Source organism: Oncorhynchus gorbuscha, linkage group LG10, assembly GCF_021184085.1.
Source record: "Oncorhynchus gorbuscha isolate QuinsamMale2020 ecotype Even-year linkage group LG10, OgorEven_v1.0, whole genome shotgun sequence".
Lineage (NCBI taxonomy): Eukaryota > Metazoa > Chordata > Actinopteri > Salmoniformes > Salmonidae > Oncorhynchus > Oncorhynchus gorbuscha.
In genome coordinates, this window is record NC_060182.1 from 27142498 (window position 1) to 27161130 (window position 18633).

General features: G+C 41.2%; 1 protein-coding gene across 1 annotated transcript; it reads right to left on the reverse strand.

Annotated features, from left to right (window-relative positions):
- Nucleotides 1-1222: 1222 nt before the first annotated feature.
- Nucleotides 1223-13233, reverse strand: LOC124045068 (probable G-protein coupled receptor 173). Its single transcript, XM_046364295.1, has 2 exons — nucleotides 12249-13233; nucleotides 1223-2616 (listed from the first exon to the last, which is right to left on the reverse strand). Exon 2 carries the CDS (start codon nucleotides 2384-2386, stop codon nucleotides 1223-1225), a length of 1164 nt encoding a protein of 387 aa, XP_046220251.1. The 5' UTR covers nucleotides 2387-2616; nucleotides 12249-13233.
- Nucleotides 13234-18633: the final 5400 nt, after the last annotated feature.

Here is an 18633-nt window from a genome sequence, read left to right on the forward strand (position 1 = left end):
ATGTATCATTGGTTTTCTGTTATAAAATGGACTCCGATTCTCATAGTTTGTCCTTGATTGGGGCATTGTTTTGTTTAAAAGTTATCCTCAGGAATCATGGGATAACACAAATATCACCTAAACATGCACTTCATAATTCTGTCTGACTATTAACACTTCACAATTAGTATCTGCTCATTTCTGTTCAACGCTAACGAACACAAGATCAAACTTTTCTCCACGGCAGCTCTTGTTAACACGTGTTTTCCTCCCATCTCCTATTGTTCGCTGATTTGAGGTGCTCGTTAGACCAAATGAGAATGTTACTTGCACATTTTCGTAACGTATGACCATGCCAGAATAACTCGTGCTGACTTTCTATGATAGCCTCTTGTCAGTTTCTACTTCCGCCGACTTCACTAAATCTTGCATGTTTTCTTTCAAGGGTATTAGTTGTTCAAATCATCAAAATGAATGTAGATCTCAAGGTGGACAAATAGATAAACATAATAATTCATCTGAGAAACACCACATAAACCCGTGAGAGTGCAGGAATATGCTATTCGTACAAAACTCATGTTTTGTATGTTTGACTGATGCCTTTGATTCAAGCAGTTGAAGGAAGCAGTTTCATATTTGTTCCACATTAAAAGTAAGAATACATACATGCATCTGAGATGGACACTTTTGTTGTTGGTTCAGTCTCCTATTCTTTCTGTGTGGAGAAGGCCATTTATATAAATAAATAAAAGTTTTAAAAAATGTCAGTTAGCAGTTTAATATAACTGATCTAAAAATTAATCCAAATCTATAAGCTGAAGTCAAAGGTGTTTTTGGTTTGATAATAAAATGTGGAAATAACACATTCTTTCTATAATAATTTTAGACCAACAATTGGTTTCATGGTTTCTACACTGCAGCAACCACATGCCTGTTACTGTGTGTAATAATCCCCCAATAAGACTTTAGAAAAACAATTTATAACATCTCAAATGAGCTTGAAATACCTCTGCTCTCCCCTGACAAGGAGAAACCCAGATACATCACATGGAGGTGAATGGAATTCTGACATTTTAACCTCTCCAACAGTTCCAGACTGACACAAACCCCTTTTAAATCATATTGCACTGAATCAAAGGCCACAACAACTCAAATGGTCCCTCAGCCAACCAAACAATTCCCAGACATCCCTGCCCCCCCCCCCCTCCCCCCATCCCCAGGTAACGACCGCCCACCGTCCCCCTCACATGACGCGATAAGGCTCTCGGGGCAGATGAGGTTTAGTCCTACAGCTGGCTGGCAGGTGTGCCAGGAGCCCCTTCTTCAGGTCCTTGTTGAGGAAGAAGCAGACAATGGGGTTTACCCCTGCCTGGGCAAAGCTCATCCATACGGTGGTGGAGAGGTACCGGTGCGGTATGGTGCAGGCCTTGACAAACACCCGCCAGTAGCAGGCCACTATGTAGGGTGACCACAGCACCAGGAACAACAGGGTGATCACGTAGAACATCCTGCCGAGCTGCTTCTCCGCCTTGAACTCCTCCATGCCCAACAGGCGCCGGTTCTGGTTGTGCAAGTTCTGCCGGATGCCCAGCAGGGTTGGCGGCATGGGGCCCCGACCAAAGCCTGCGATCCAGTTGGCTGCTGCCTGGCCGGTGGCGCCAGGCCCGTGGAAGGTCCAGTTTTGGCTAATAGCTGGCACCATCTGAACGGGCTTCATCTTGCGGTGCTTGTACTCGAAGAGCAGCAGTTTCATGTAGACCACATGCGTGGCCAGGATCAGCACAGCCAGCATCAGCATAAAGCCCAGTGTGTCGTTTGCCTTGAAGTAGCGGTGCTCGAAGATGCACTGATCCTCCTCACGGATGAACTTGTAGGTGCCCACATCAAAGACAGGTGGGAAGGCCATGGCCACTGACAGCGTCCACACCATGCACACCACCGCCACGCATGTCCAGAAGGTCATGCGCTTGGAGTAGAAGCGGTGGTGGGCGATGGCCATGTAGCGCGTCACGCTGATGCAAAACAGCATGAAGGCGGCATGGAAGCAGAAGAGCACGGCCATGAAGGCCACCACCTTGCAGCTGAGCACGCTGTAGGTCCAGGCCGAGCCGTTCTTGATGGACACCAGCACGAAGGGGAAGCAGACGGCCGAGCGGATGGTGTCGGCCAGGCACAGATCCAGCAGGAAGTAGTAGGGGGCCTTGTGCAGTGCCCGGTCCCTGAGGACCAGCAGAGACACCACCAGGTTCCCCACCAGGCTGATGCAGATGATTAGCCCCAGTAGGACCAGTTTGATGTAGGTGGACACAGCTGACGATGGGCCCCCGACTGCCATTCCTCCCGTCGTGGCCACCACCGCCGCCAGGGGACCGCCGAGCCCCTCACTGGTCTCGTTGCCATTGGCCATCCCTTTGTCTCCCAGGTTATGCACACTTCTCTCCTGAAATCCACTCCTCCTTCTCCCTCTCCTCCTCCGCCTCCTCCTCCAGCTGCCCTTTTGTTCGTCCTCGTGGTTGCCTCTCCTTTTGATCTCACATGGAACCGGAGCACTTCAGTCCGCATTGCCCCATTTTTCACTAAGCCCCTTGTTTCCTGTAGCTCTACCTCTCGTGCCTCTTCTTCTCACAGCTTCAGCTCCTGTAAACAGGAAGTAAGAACAGCAAGCATTAAACGTTTGGATGGACTTCCATGTCTGACATCAGTGTGGAATAATACAGTGTAAGCGTTTGCAGGGAGTATACTGTATAAGGTTAATATGAGAGGTGTGTGTCTCTTGGCTTTTCTAATAGTAAAATACAATGCTTTTATGATTCCAGCATTGGCCTAGCTGGACTGCAGCAGTTGTTTTGTAAAATGTCATAATTTCCAGGAAGTGGTGGTTATGATATGCAATGATTACCTAACTGTCAATATCATGCTAGGCCAATATGGAGTTAGGTAAGAGTATGAAGTGTTAGACATAGCAACCGTGTAACTAGCTATATGTAGATGATTAGCCCTAGTAGCCCCAGTTTACATACAGCGGGTTCCAGAATGATTGGATCCCTTGATAAGGATGAGCAAAAAATACGATATCATATAAATAATACAAATACTGAGCTAAATTGTATGCTCATTTAATACAAAAAATATGGAAGATATTTGTCAAAATTATTATTTGTCAAAATTGTTTTCAATACTCCAGCAGCATTTTTTACATTTCTATGTATGTCATTTAGCACAGTGGTTCACAAACTCTGGGGCCTGTGGGTCCCCCCTTCCCCCAAAATAAATAATACAACAAACTCACGCTGGCTTTCAATTTACTCTTAAAAGTTATAATAGTAGAATGCACAAGGTGCAATTTTGAAATTGGGTAGTGCATCATCAGTTCCTCTTGTCATGTCAGTCATTGCAGACCTTAGAGAGCTGTTTATAATTTTTCAGAAATGTCCAGATCAACTAGCCCATGTCAGCTAACATTTTTTTAGCCCATACATACTGTTGTAAATTTTTTGTCACTCAAATATCACATTACATGGCAAAATGTATAGAATTGCAAGAAAATTTGCTTTAAAACTGAAAAATGTTCTTTGCACCCTGACAAAATGTGTAGAATTGCAAGAAATAAGATTTAAACCTGCAAGATTCTCTGAACAGTGATGAACAGTGATGGTGCCCATAGAAATAGACATGATGTTCCCCAATGCTGGAAAGGGGGGCCCCGAATGAAAAAGTGTGGGAACCCCTGTTTTAAGAGAGCTATTTATAACTATTCAGAAATCTCCAGATCAACTAGACCATGTCAGCTAACGATCCCTTAATAAAGATAAGGACAAAAGACTGTATCAAATTAATAAAACAAATACTGAGCTATACTGTATGCTACCAAAAAATATAACAATTATATTATTTTATACTAATACAATTGCTCAGAGAAAGAGGTTTTGTTCAACAAGTAATAAAAAATATAGAAAAGATATTGATCAAAATGATTGGATCATCTGTTTTCAATACTCCAGCACCCTCCACCTGGGAGGATAATGACACTGAGCCTATTCTAAAATGTTTTATGACATTAAAGAACACATTGGGAGGGATCTTAGACCATTCCTCCATTCAGAATCTTTCCAGATCCTTTATATCCTTCATCTGTGCTTATTGACTGCCCTCTTCAATTCAAACAACACATTTTCAATGGGGTTCAATTCTGGAGACTGAGATGGCCATTGCAAAATGTTGATTTTGTGGTAAATTAACAATTTCTTTGTGGATTTTGGTGTGCGCTTGTGGTTATTGTCTTGCTAGAAAATTCACTTGCGGCCTCCGGGCAGAGGCAACCAGGTTTTCGACTTGGAATGGTCTAATGTCCTTTCCAATATGTTCTCCAATCTCATAAACATTTTAGAAAAAGGTTCAGTGACTTTATCGAAAAAGGTTCAGTGACTTTATCCTCGCAGGGGGAGGGTGCTGAGCAGCAGGGCAAAAATGGAGGAAAACTACAATTCCGGAGAACATATTATCCTTTCACTCCCTCCTCTTTATCGTCTCTTCTGTATCCTCTGCTAAAGCCACTTTCTATCACTCTTAATTCCAAGCCTCTGCCTCCAACCCTCGGAAACTATTTTCCACCTTCTCCTTCCTCCTTAATCCTCCACCTCCTCTCCCTCCTTCCTCTCTTGATAAAAAGGTTGATGACATCCACTCCTCATTCACTCAGCATACTGAGTCCACTGGTCCCACTCCCACAGAACTCCCCTACGCCTTGACCTCTTTCTTCCTTCTCTCTTCAGCTGAAATCCAGCTGCCCGACAACCTGCCAACTCGACAGCCATCCCCTCTTCCCTTCTCCAGACCATCTCTTGAGACCTTCTCTCATTCCTCCCTCATCAACTCATCCCTGACCACTGGCTGCGTCCCCTCTGACTTCAGGATGGCCAGAGTATCTCTTCTCAAGAAACCAACACTCAACCCCTCTGATCGGTATCCCTTCATTCTTTTCTTTCCTAAACACTTGAGCGTGCTTTCTCTGACCAACTCTCTCGTTATCTCTCTCAGAACGATCTTCTTGACACTAATCAGTCAGACCTCAAGACGGGTCACTCAAATGAGACTGCTCTTCTCTGTGGCAAAGCTGACTCTCTCTCTGCTGTTCTCATCCTCCTCGATCTACTGTATCTGCTGCCTTTGACACTGTGAATTACCAGACCCTCCTCTCCACCCTCTCAGGATTGTGCGTCTCATGCTCTGCACACTCCTGGATTGCATCCTACTTGGCATGTGCTCCTACCAGGTGGCGCAGAGAGGATCTGTGTCTGCACCATGTGCTCTCACTACTGGTGTCCCCCAGGGCTCAGTTCTAGGTCCTCTCCTCTTTTCTCCATACACCAAGTCACTCGGCTCTGTCATATCCTCTCATGGTCTCTTCTATCATTGCTATGCGGATGACACTCATCTGCTTTTCTCATTACCCCCTTCTGACACCCAGGTGGCAACACGCATCTCTGCGTGCCTGGCAGATATCTCTGCGTGTCTGTCAGCCGGCCACCTCAAGCTCAACCTCAACAAGACGGAGCTGCTCTTCCTCCCAAGACCTCTCCATCACGTTTGAAAACTCTACTGTGTCCTCCTCCCAGAATGCAAAAGACCTTGGCGTAACCCTGTCGTTCTCTGCAAACATCAAAGCAGTGACTCGCAGGTTCATGCTCTACAACATCCATAGAGTACAACTTTTCCTCACACAGGAAGCGGCGCAGGTCCTAATCCAGTCACTCGTCATATCCCTTCTGGACTACTGCAACTCTCTGCTGGCTGGACTCCCCGCTTGTGCCATCTAACACCTACAACTTATCCAGAACACTGCAGCCCGTCTAGTGTTCAACCTCCCAAGTTCTCTCTTCACCCCACGCCTCCATACTTCCACTGGCTTCCAGTCAAAGTGGGCATCCACTACAAGACCATAGTACCTGCCTATGGAGCAGCAAAGGGAACTGCCCTGCTCTACATTCAGGCTATGCTCAAACCCTACATCCAAACCCGAGCGCTCTGTTCTGCCACCTCTGGTCTCTTGGCTGTCCCACCCCTACGGGAGCAGTGGTCAAAGCTCTCCTCTGTCCTGGCACCCCAATGGTGGAACCAGCTTTCCCCTGATGCTAGGACAGCACTGTACATGCCCATCTTACGAAATTGTCTGAAAACCTACCTCTTCAAAGAGTATCTTAAATAATTCATCTGCCTTATGTCTCAGCTAGTTTAAGATGAATGCACTAATTTGATCTGGATAAGAGTGTCTGCTAAAAAAAAAGAAGACTAAAATGCAAATGTAATTATATGGTTCTGGAGTATTGAAAACAGGGGATCCAATCATTTTGACCCATATCTTTTTTATATATTTTTTGTATTACTTGTTTAACAAATGAGCATACAATTTAGCCCAGTATTTGAATTATTTATTTTATACAGTATTTTTTGCTCATCCTTATCAAGGGATCCAATAATTCTGGACCCCACTGTATTTAGTACATCGTAATAATAAGGTATGTTATTCTATTTCAGTAAACTCTTTACGGGATAGTTTGGGATTTTGACAATGAACCCCTTTATCGACTTCCCCAGAGTCAGATGGACCCGTAGATACAATTATTATTATTTTTCACTAAGCTAACGCTAGTTAGAATTGGCTCGCAAAACTACCTCTAACTTCCTTCATACTGGACGCAGAGACATACAAATGATATCCTGAACTATCCCTTTAACTCATTTTCCATCTTTATGTCCAAGTCTGTCCCACCTTCCCCACCCCAAAATAAAGTTCTGACTGTAGTTGTTTACAACATTAATACATTGTATTATAGCCCCTATCTTCGCGCATTGTACAAGGCCTGTAATACAGAATCAAATGTCATAATAGTGGAGGGAGATGTTCAAGTCATCATCCTCGGAATTACAAAAATCATTTGTCCCATGGAATTAATCACTTGTTTCTACAAGGGGCAAAACAGGGCTCACATAGGCATCTGCTGTAGCATGCTGTGGAACATCTTCTCCTTCCCCCTCAACACCAATCATATCAGCTGTTTTCTCCACACGCTACATGGCATGCCAGCAACTAGTCTGTCACGGTAATTACCTCGCTTGTTGCTAGGCTACAACACCTTACATTATTTGTGTGTGTGTGTGTGTGTGTGTGTGTGTGTGTGTGTGTGTGTGTGTGTGTGTGTGTGTGTGTGTGTGTGTGTGTGTGTGTGTGTGTGTGTGTGTGTGTGTGTGTGTGTGTGTGTGTGTGTGTGTGTGTGTGTGTGTGTGTGTGTGTGTGTGTGTGTGAGAGAGAGAGAGAGAGAGAGAGAGAGAGAGAGAGAGAGAGAGAGAGAGAGAGAGAGAGAGAGAGAGAGAGAGAGAGAGAGAGAGAGAGAGAGAGAGAGAGAGAGAGATCGACCGTGTGTGCAGAGAGGGGGTTGTGTGTGTGTGTGTGAAGGAGATGGGGGGAAAACAAATCACTTGTGAAGTTGAGATGGCATTTGCTTGATGAAGCCTCATTGGTGCAGTCACTTTGGGGACCACTGACCGGGCATTTCCAAAAGAGGTTGAACAGTAACACTTTAGATGTACAGTATGTCTGATAGCTCAGTGGTGTGCATGTGTAGGTTTCTGTGCTCTCTTATGTATGAGTGGGTGTGTGATGGAAGTCAATCGGTATTGACCCCTCCACCACCATCATTTGTATTGATGTAACCTTCAGAAGTGATCGGGGGAATGCACAGGTGATGATTATGGAGTATGTGAGTCCTACAGGAGAGAGAAGGGCTTAGAACCATTGTTTCACCGCAGGCATACTAATATATTTCTGTCACAGTAATTACAGCCACTTGTTGCTAGGCTACAGGACCATTCTGCCTTGTGCTGTGTTAGTCTGTCTGTCTGTCTGTCTGTCTGTCTGTCTGTCTGTCTGTCTGTCTGTCTGTCTGTCTGTCTGTCTGTCTGTCTGTCTGTCTGTCTGTCTGTCTGTCTGTCTGTCTGTCTGTCTGTCTGTCTGTCTGTCTGTCTGTCTGTCTGTCTGTCTGTCTGTCTGTCTGTCTGTCTGTCTGTCTGTCTGTCTGTCTGTCTGTCTCTGTCTGTCTGTCTGTCTGTCTGTCTGTCTGTCTGTCTGTCTGTCTGTCTGTCTGTCTGTCTGTCTGTCTGTCTGTCTGTCTGTCTGTACTATTGTGATGAATGGTGGGGGCATTGATAGTTTCAGATGGAGATAGCTATGGTTTTGTTTTTTCTGGGGAGTGCATTCCATATGAGAAAGCCAATGAAGGTATCACATAATAAACTGTTTTCAGTTATTAGTGCACCCATAGTTAGTTCTCAAAGTCTATGATTACACTTCAGAATCATTTTCTTAGTAAACAATGATTTAGACGTAGAGTAAAATTATTCTACACATTTAGAATAATTTCTAAAACATTTATAAGCATACCTGAGTATTTATGATGGCGTACTAATTAAAGTTATTATAAAGTGCAAACACATTTACTCATAATAACCCAGTGGTCCCGGATGAACCCAGTTTTCCTTCATTTAAAATAACACCCATATTATTGAATAATAAAGCTTATATTAATGAATAAGAGCTGAAATAAATAAATGTACACTACTGGTCAAAAGTTTTAGAACACCTACTCATTCAAGGGTGTTTCTTTATTTTTACTTTTTGTTATTACTATTTACCATTGTAGAATAATAGTGAAGATATCAACACTATTAAATAACACATATGGAATCATGTAGTAAACAAAAAAGTGTTAAACAAATCAAAATATATTTTATATTTGAGATTCTTCAAATAGCCACCCTTTGCCTTGATGCCAGCTTTGCACTCTCTTGGCATTCTCTCAACCAGCTTCATGAGGTAGTCACCTGGAATGCATTTCAATTAACAGGTGTGCCTTGTTAAAAGTTAATTTGTGGAATTTCTTTCCTTCTTAATGCATTTGAGCCAATCCAGTTGTGTTGTGACAAGGTAGGAGGGGTATACAGAAGATAGACTTATTTGGTAAAAGACCAAGTCCATATTATGGCAAGAACAGCTCAAATAAGCAAAGAAAAACGACAATCCATCATTACTTTAAGACATGAAGGGCCAGTCAACCCGGAAAATTTCAAGAACTTTGAAAGTTTCAAACTGCAGTCGCAAAAACCATCAAGCGCTATGATGAAACTGGCTCTCATGAGGACCGCCAAAGGAATGGAAGACCCAGAGTTACCTCTGCTGCAGAGAACAAGTTAATTTGAGTTACCAGCCACAGAAATTTCAGCCCAAATAAATGCTTCACAGAGTTCAAGTAACAGACACATCTCAACATCAACTGTTCAGAGGAGACTGAGTGAATCAACCATTCACGGTCAAATTGCTGCAAAGAAACCACTACTAAAGGACATCAATAAGAAGAAGAGACTTGCTTCGGCCAAGAAACATGAGCAATGGACATTAGACCGATGGAAATTTGTCCTTTGGGTTGGAGTCCAAATTTGAGATTTTTAGTTCCAACCAGATGGTCTCCGCATGTGTAGTTCCCACTGTAAAGCATGGAGGAGGAGCGGTTATGGTGTGGCGGTGCTTTGCTGGTGACACTGTCTGTGATTGATTTAGAATTCAAAGGCACACTTAACCAGCATGGCTATCACAGCATTCTGCATCGATACACCATCCCATCTGGTTTGTGCTTAGTAGGACTATCATTTGTTTTTCAATAGGACAACGACCCAACACACCTCCAGGATGTGTAAGGGCTCTTTTACCAAGAAGGAGAGTGATGGAGTGCTGCATCAGATGACCTGAACTCCACAATCACCAGACCTCAACCCAGTTGAGATGATTTGGGATGAGTCAGACCGCAGAGTTAAGGAAAAGCAGCCAACAAGTCCTCAGCATATGTGGGAACTCCTTCAAGACTGTTGGAAAAGCATTCCTGATTGAGAGAAGCTGATCGAGAGAATGCCAAGATTGTGCAAAGCTGTCATCAAGGCAAAGGGTGGCTATTTGAAGAATCTCAAATATAAAACATATTTTGATTTGTTTAACACTTCTTTGGTTTACTACATGATTCCATATGTGTTATTTCATAGTTTTGATGTCTTCACTATTATTATACAATGTAGAAAATAGTACAAATAAAGAAAACCCCTTGAATGAATAGGTGTTCTAAAACTTTTGACCGGTAGTGTACCTTTAAACCAATTTCAAATGGCATATTAAAAAAAAACCTATAGGGGCCTATATTCTTGTTAATTGCCCAATCTCTCATATACATATATTTTTCCATTTTTGATTTGTTATAGTAAATCCAATATTTCAGATATTAACAGGGGCTTACCTAATTAGTCATGAGACATTTTTAAACCAAAGTAATGTTACAGTTTTGTATTGCTAGCTATAGAAAGGGACTGTGGTATCATTTGACTCTGTTCACATGATGTAATACTATGGTCATGTAGACATAATGTCTTCTATATTACCATTCCCCATGGTTACATTTGTGGAATACTATAGATTCCAACAAGCGACCGGGGGCCCTGTTACTGCTTATGTCGCTTATGCCTGGGGCCAGCCCTGGGTGGCACCTGATATGTTGAGTTAGTAGATCAACAATAGCTAGATGAAGTATGTGGTTGAGTGTCACTTGTCTGCGTCAATAGCAGAATCACAGCAGAAACACACACCTGTCCTAGGCTAATAATTGGTCAATTATTAGAATCGTTCTTTTTTTAAATTGTAGCATACACTATTGGTGTCTCCTATTCAATCACCTCATTACACGTTAGGCCTAAGTTATTTAGAATGAATTAGGCTATTCCAGAGCCTTATATTTAGATAAAGAATCTATAATCCAAATATAAGGCTCTGGTCTATTACATTTCATGTGACTTTATTAGTCTATGTGGCATGAACCTTGGTGGCTAGAGCATGAGAACAGTTTGTAGAAGCCCTATAGTCAGGGCCGGCTCTAGTCTTTTGGAGGCCCTAAGCAATATTTGGTTTGGGGGAATGCTAACAAGCAGAGAGTTTTAAAGTTAATTTCCTGCAATTCTATAAATTTTGCCTCGGGGCAGGGAGACATTTTTGCTGTTTTAAAGCAAGTTTTCTGCAGTTCTACCCATTTTGCCATGGGGCGGAGAGAGCATTTAGCAATTTTATAACACATTTCTTGCAATTCTACTCATTTTGCCGCTTATGTTGCTTATGCCTGGAGGCCAAAAAGGTATAAAAGAAATAGGCATATGAAGAATAGATTATTAATATACAGAAAGAGGTGAGTGGAAAAAGAGTTCAAAGGATGGGAAAAAAAACAAAGATATTGATGAGGTAAGATTACATCATCATGTGTAGGCCTATATAATTTTGATTGCAAAATTAATATACTGGCTATAGGGATATAAGAGCTTCACAGGAATACCGAAAGGCTATACATCATGAAGGGAGGGGCCTGGAGAAATTGGAGTGGGTTGTTGGTAGCTGAGCCATTGTCAAGAACTGGATAGCAACAGCAATAGAGTACCGCTGCCATGGTCGCGGTGGGAGGAGGCGACGCGGAATTCACCAACCAAAGGAGCCGGAATCACTCTGACACTGTTCAACACCGACCGAATGCAATTATAAACAACCGTATTAGAATATGAATAAACACATCCGGGGCTAGGGAAAATACAATAGGTTTAGTGGTGGGCTTGACACGTCATGTTTGAAGTTAAGTAAATGCATGAACAATTGCGAATAGGCCTAGAGCCTATGGTAGACTGGGTCATTTGAAGCATTCAACTTGATTCGATCCTTTCAGAATTCATGAACAGATGATGTTGATAATAATTCATCAACGAGGGCTGATGACGAGACCCCAACACCTCAGTTGCATCGCATTCGCAAATGGGTAGACCTGTATCGATGCTGTCATAACGGAAATTCGCCCAGTGAATAATATAGCTACCGATTGTTATAGCCTCGTGTCCATAATGCGGTTCCCTGTTGTAATTTACCATAGGGGATAGATCACACAAATGGCACTTAAATCTGCAGTGGTGTGTGTCGACTATAATAACCAGATGATATTACGAGCCTTCGTGTACAGTTTGTCTATGGCATGCGTCATGGGGCTGCATGAATCATAACAGAAATAGGCTATGTTGTAGCCCCAAAAAATGGGTTTCACAACGTTAACGAATTAACCAGGTACCTGAGGGGAAAAAAATAAGGCTACGTGGGGCCTAGAAGTAATAACAAAAAAATGACATAGGAAGGTGAAAGGAAATCTTACCTTATTTATTATGCTTGTCCTCGAGACAAAGGCTTGGGATTTTATTATAGGCCGCTTGTTGCAGTCCACATTAAATATAAAATGATTCAAAGATCATGGTAAAGCAACAGTAAATGGCATAGAGGGGTCAACAAAACGAGCATAAATTCCAAATATAATCCACAATGAATGTCGACATCCTTCACAATTAAATGACAGAAAACATCATTTATACAGGGTATTGTCACCTCAGTAGAATCAGATCTTAATGCACATATACTTTTACTTTTGCAAGGCTCCCCCGTCAATTAAGCCTGTTGCAGACTTCTTAAATAAACACGGGTTTTAAAGAACAAAAAGGATCGTTTCCTCTTTTTTCGTGTGCATGTCATGTCTTCGGGTTTTCCATAAAGCTCTCCCAATGTTCAGCAATACATTCCCATCACACTGACAGAATAGAACAAATGGGTACATTCCAATTCTGACAATATTTTCTGTTTTCAAATACTTATTTCTCGGTGTCATCAACTGGATCCTATCACTGGTAAACGCATCTCAATTTTGAAAATAACGGTGTTCATATTACAGAACATCACGCTTTTATTGTGGGTCTTGCTCTGCTTGTTGGATTCTCCATCAAAAAAAGAGACGCCTTTTTTCGACCATTCTAGTCTCCTGTGATTTTATACTTTCAGTGATAACCCATCCGCTTCCATATTCAACTGTAGGCCAATATGCGGACTCCGTTCAGAGTGCAGTCATCCTTTTTGAAAATATGTACACTGTGTCTGTAGGCGCCCTATATATTTAAAAATGCACCCGTCTGGTTTGGTCTTTGATGGGATTGAAAAAACGATTCATTGTTTGCGGTGATAAATCCCAAATCCCAGGTCTTTCACGGACATGTCAAGTCGTTCGGAATCCATCCTCAGTCATTGTATAAATAATGAAAACTAGAAATGACCTAAATGAAATGGCTGTTAGCAATGGTGAATTGGAAACAGCGGCTCTCGTCTATGCGCGGAGCCTCGGGTTTCCCTCGGTTCCCTTCGGAATTAGCGAGGTAAAATTCGGGATCTTCCGGAATAGGACAGGCGCGAAGTACCGTGTTCGAGAGAAAAAAAGAATCCGTGTGATACACAATCTGTCACATAACTTCACTACACGGAAAGGATATTGGAAATATTATCTCCCCTCTTCATGATGTGACAGTTTGAAGTTACTGAGCCCCCTTTTTTTAACAAAGCATATATTTCAATTGCTGTAGGCTATTGTTTTTAATGTTGTTGCTTTCCCATCATGGTGGTAGGCCCTATAATAAAGTATTACTTGACCTGATCATGTGATAGCAAAGTATATTTATATGTAAATATAGATTGTTTATATAGTGAACTCCAAAAGTATTGGGACAGTGACAATTGGATTTGAAATGATATATGCTACCAGGATTACGGATAGTCCTGAATGAATCGTGAATAATGATGAGTGAGAAAGTAACAGACGCCCAAATATCATACCCCCAAGACATGCTAATCTCTCACCATTACAATAACAGGGGAGATTAGCATTTTATATCATACCCCAAGACATGCTAACCTCTCTCCATTACAATAACAGGGGAGATTAGCATTTTATATCATACCCCAAGACATGCTAACCTCTCACCATTACAATAACAGGGGAGATTAGCATTTTATATCATACCCCAAAACATGCTAACCTCTCACCATTACAATAACAGGGGAGATTAGCATTTTATATCATACCCCAAGACATGCTAACCTCTCACCATTACAATAACAGGGGAGATTAGCATTTTTTGGTGGGTATGATATTTGTGCGTCTGTTACTTTCTCACTCATCATTATTCACGATTCATTCAGGACTATCCGTAATTCTGGTAGCATCCACAGTAATGTAGAAGTGTTTAGAAACATATTCTATTCTTATTTACATTAAAAGTGTCTCCAGAATAACACAATACATTATTTACCATAGCCATTGTATCATTTCAAATCCAAACTGTTTTACCTATGCCCAAAGAGGAACAGGGGTAGATTCACTAGGAACCCAATAGAACCAAACGGAACAGAGCCAAACCAACAAAAAATATGTCACTGTCACAATACTTTTGGAGCTCACTATATATCAAGGGTCAGACTGAAGCAACAGCTGCCACTAGAGAGCTAAAGTAAAAGTCAGGTGCACTGCTATTTCTCATCTCACTGCTATTTCTCATTTTGGACTTGAATCATCCTCATCCTCATCATCATAATAATAATCATCATGGTAATTATAATCATAATAATAATCATTGTCATCCTCAACCCCATCCTCATCCTCATCATCATAATAATCATCATCATGGTAATTATAATCATAATAATAATCATCGTCATCCTCAACCCCATCCTCATCCTCATCATCATAATAATCATCATCATGGTAATTATAATCATAATAATAATCATCATTATCCTCAACCCCATCCTCATCCTTATCATCATTATTATCACCATCATCACTGTCATCATCTCTACAAATACTTCCATAGTATTAGTGAAGGTCAGACTGCATTGTGGATGCATCAGACCACACGGCTTCACCAGGTGATGTTGATATTGACATAAAAAGCGGTGCTGTAAGTCACTTCCCTTGTAAGGCTCTTGGTGCCCAATCATTTAATCCTGCTCTAAATCCATGGTAAAAAGGTGTTTTGTCTCGGCATGACACAACACTGTGCCGAGTGCCGTCATGCCTGCCTCGACAGCTGTCTAAACCGCTGGAAGCTAGGCGACCAGATGGCATCGCCTGACAAAGGGAAATATTTAGGAAAGAGAACCGGACACAGAGTAACTCTCCCAAAAATCATAGCAACAATCCATTGGAGGTTTTCGTCATTCTCTGGGGCCAGGGAAGAATGTAAAAATGTATCTTTTAAATTCAATTTGTGTCCTAGTATAAGCTTGTTCAGCCAAGGTCAAAGTAAATGGTGAATATGACATAATAATGAACTTCTAGGAACTTCTTGCCATTGTGTGTATGGCAAACGAGGCATATAGTGTGCATCCACCAACCGGGAAGCCTGGTCCCAGGTAAGATCTTGGCTGGGAGGCAAAGTGAACTGTAGCCTGTCCCTACTGGTCATGATTCCTGGACAACTGTTCCTATCTTTGTCGACAGACCATAAAAAAATAGCTGAATATCATATGGAGTAGTCTAGGAACCTGCAGTCTTTGATGTGTAGGCCAAGGATCTGGCGAGTCTATGATCCAATGCTATCTGGAAGATCTGGGCTTATTACCCCCCATTGTTTTATATTGTATGATACTAATATTAAGATGAGAATATAGTATTAAGCTACGCAAAACTATGGATTGCAGATTCTGTATGTCTTTAGAATACTTTATTAATACAATTACTTAAAGCTGTAATTTGGGTGAACTTTCCCTTTAACAGAGATGGTTCATCTCTCTCAATAGCCTTGTACTCACATGTTTATGGTTCATCTGTTGGTATGACAACAGTGTTATCTGAATGGTCTGTTAAACTGATGGGTATTTCCCTAGAAAGGGGGCCAGACTTAAGTTTATATTGAATGAGAATATAAAATACTGTTGTGTAATGTTTACCATTGGGTAGTTAGAATTAAATCAAATGACCTCAAGGTTGTTATACTGTATACGGTGGTACTGGAACTAAGACATCTCAATATGAGTATTACCAAGTAAAGTCATTATCTAACTCTATATAACCCTGTACTAAATTACTAATATTGTATGTTGGCCATTGTCATAAAATAGTAATAGAAAAAGGCCACTTTGAAATTTGATGAGACTATTGTCAATGACAAGCTATTAATACAGCAAGGCTAATTAGTTCTGAAATATGTTTTAGGACAAAACATTTGGTCAATCTGCATTCAGTCAAAGTCATGTGATATCAATGGATATATTTCTGTAATTTTCAGTGTATTTTGTTGCTTCAGTTAGCAGATTAAACTCTTGGTTTAAAACAAAAAGATTTGTGATGATGAATGAAAATAGGTCTACTATCATACAGTAGCTGTTACAGAATTTCCAAATTATATCCTAACATTTTGAAAAACACACCATGGCATTAATTTAAAAAAAACAGTTATGAAAAATAAACCCCACAAAGGTTTTTGTCAAGGCCTGTAATTCAGTTGTTATCTAATAAGGGTAACGTTTGATAATAATGTATTGAAAATGAAATTGAGATGCTCAAGTCAACAGCTTCCTTGCAACTTCCTGTGGTGTATTTTAGATAGATGACCTTTGAAAACTTGAAAAAGAACTTTTCAGAACAAAGTGTTTACACCTGCTTAGAATGCCGTACTTTACCTCGCGTGGGCTTCCCCGTTGCGTAATGGACTATTTTTCGTTGGTTATGCTAATGTTTCCTCTGTAAAATGCCTTGCTAACAATTTTCGGTGGTGATGGTGGTATTAATGATAATGATGATCATCATCTTTATTACAGCATAAAAGATGAAGTAAAGTAGACACCACAACAGCAAGAAATTACATTTCTCATAAGAAATACACATTTTGATGTCATCAGTTGTAACATTGATATTTTCATAAACTGTTTAATTCGAAAATGATACTGATGGTAAACATTGCACAACTTCTTGCAGTAGCTTATATTCTCATTCAATATAAACCTACGTCTGGCCTTCATTCTAGGGAACTTTTCATGCTATTACTGTTTTGAGCATATACTACTGTTTGTCACAATGAAAATGTAACCTTTCAGCAAGTCACGATTATGACACACTTGAGGTCAACAACTGCCTACTTTCACCACCACTCCTCTCACGCGAGGAAAGAGGAAAAGTTGAATCAGAGACATATTAATTTCATTATGAATCACTTTCAAATCAATATGTAGGAGGTAAGGATGCAAATTCACAAAAAAGTACTTTTCAAATGTCTTGTCAGCAAGTATCAATACACTATGTGTGGTCAGGAATGTCAGAATGTGTGGTAAAAAACAGAACAATCTGTGTCCTTTCTCTGTTCCACCGCAGAATGAGGTTAATTTCATTGTTTTCCCTCAGCTGTGTTTTACATTCACACGAGAATACAAGTTTCAGGCGAATGTGTCTTGGTACATATGATAAATCCTACTCCTCATAGCCAGTCCAATAGTTAAATGGGTAAAAGGAGCTAGGAGAGTACTCTGGAAAGTTATTTAGGGATCTGGTTTGGAGACAGTGCTGGGTAATTGTAGGCTAGATGCAGGGTTTAGAGCCTGCAGAGGGCACTGCAGAGAGTGTAGGCCCCTCAGGGTCATTGTGTCCCGTAATGTGGTCTGATAGACTAGACATAACATAGTAAATATAAATCCAGGACACTCAAATTTGTCAAATATGTTACATTTGGTATGGTTACATAAGACAGATGGTTACTTAAGACAAAAATGAAAGTGGTTGGTCAGCGTGGATGGGTGGGTGTATAACTCGAATGTCTAGCAAACCAAATGTTGCAAGTTCTCATCACGAGTAACTTTAGCATTTAAGCTAATTAGCACATTTTCAACTGCTTATTACTTTTTAGCTAGTTTGCAACTTAGCATGTTAAGTAACACAAATGTCTAGCAATCCAAAGGTTGTGAGTTCGATTCTCATCACAGACAACTTTAGAATTTTAGCTAAGAAGCAACTTTTCAACTACTTACTACTTTTTAGTTACTTTGCAACTACTTAGCATTTTAGCTAACCCTTCCGCTAACCCAAACCTTAACCCTTTTAGTTAACCCTTCCCCTAACCCCAACCCTTTAACCTAACTCCTAAACTAAACCCTAACCTTAACCCTAACCCCTAGCCTAGCTAACGCCAGCTAGGTAACATTAGCCACCTAGCTAGAATTTGTAACATATCATAAGTTTTGCAAAATTTGTAACATATTGTAAATTTAGCAAATTCGTAACATACACTGAGTATACCAAACATTAGGAACACCTTCCATGTCGCATGCAGACAACCCAGGTTCATTTAACTTACTTATGCTAATTCAGTGCAATACGGTGGATTACCCAGTTAATCAACAGTATCACAACACAAACTCTTTCTGTACACTGTCATTGTCACACCCTGGTCTTTTCACCTGTCCTTGTGATTGTCTCCACCCCCTCCAGGTGTTGCTTATCTTCCCCAGTGTATTTATCCCTGTGTTTCCGGTCTCTCTGTGCCAGTTCGTGTCAACCAGCGTGTTTTTCCCGTGCTACTGCTATTCTTTCTTTTACTAGTCCTCCCGGTTTTGACCCTTGCCTGTTTTCTGGACTCTGTACCCGCCTGCCTGCCCTGACCTTGAGCCTGCCTGCCACTCTGTACCTCCTGGACACTGAACTGGTTTTGACCTTTTGCCTGTCCACGACATTT

Coding starts and splice junctions, on each gene's coding strand:
- LOC124045068 (XM_046364295.1), bottom strand. CDS start 2,386: ATGGCCAATGGCAACGAGACCAGTGAGGGGCTCGGCGGTCCCCTGGCG.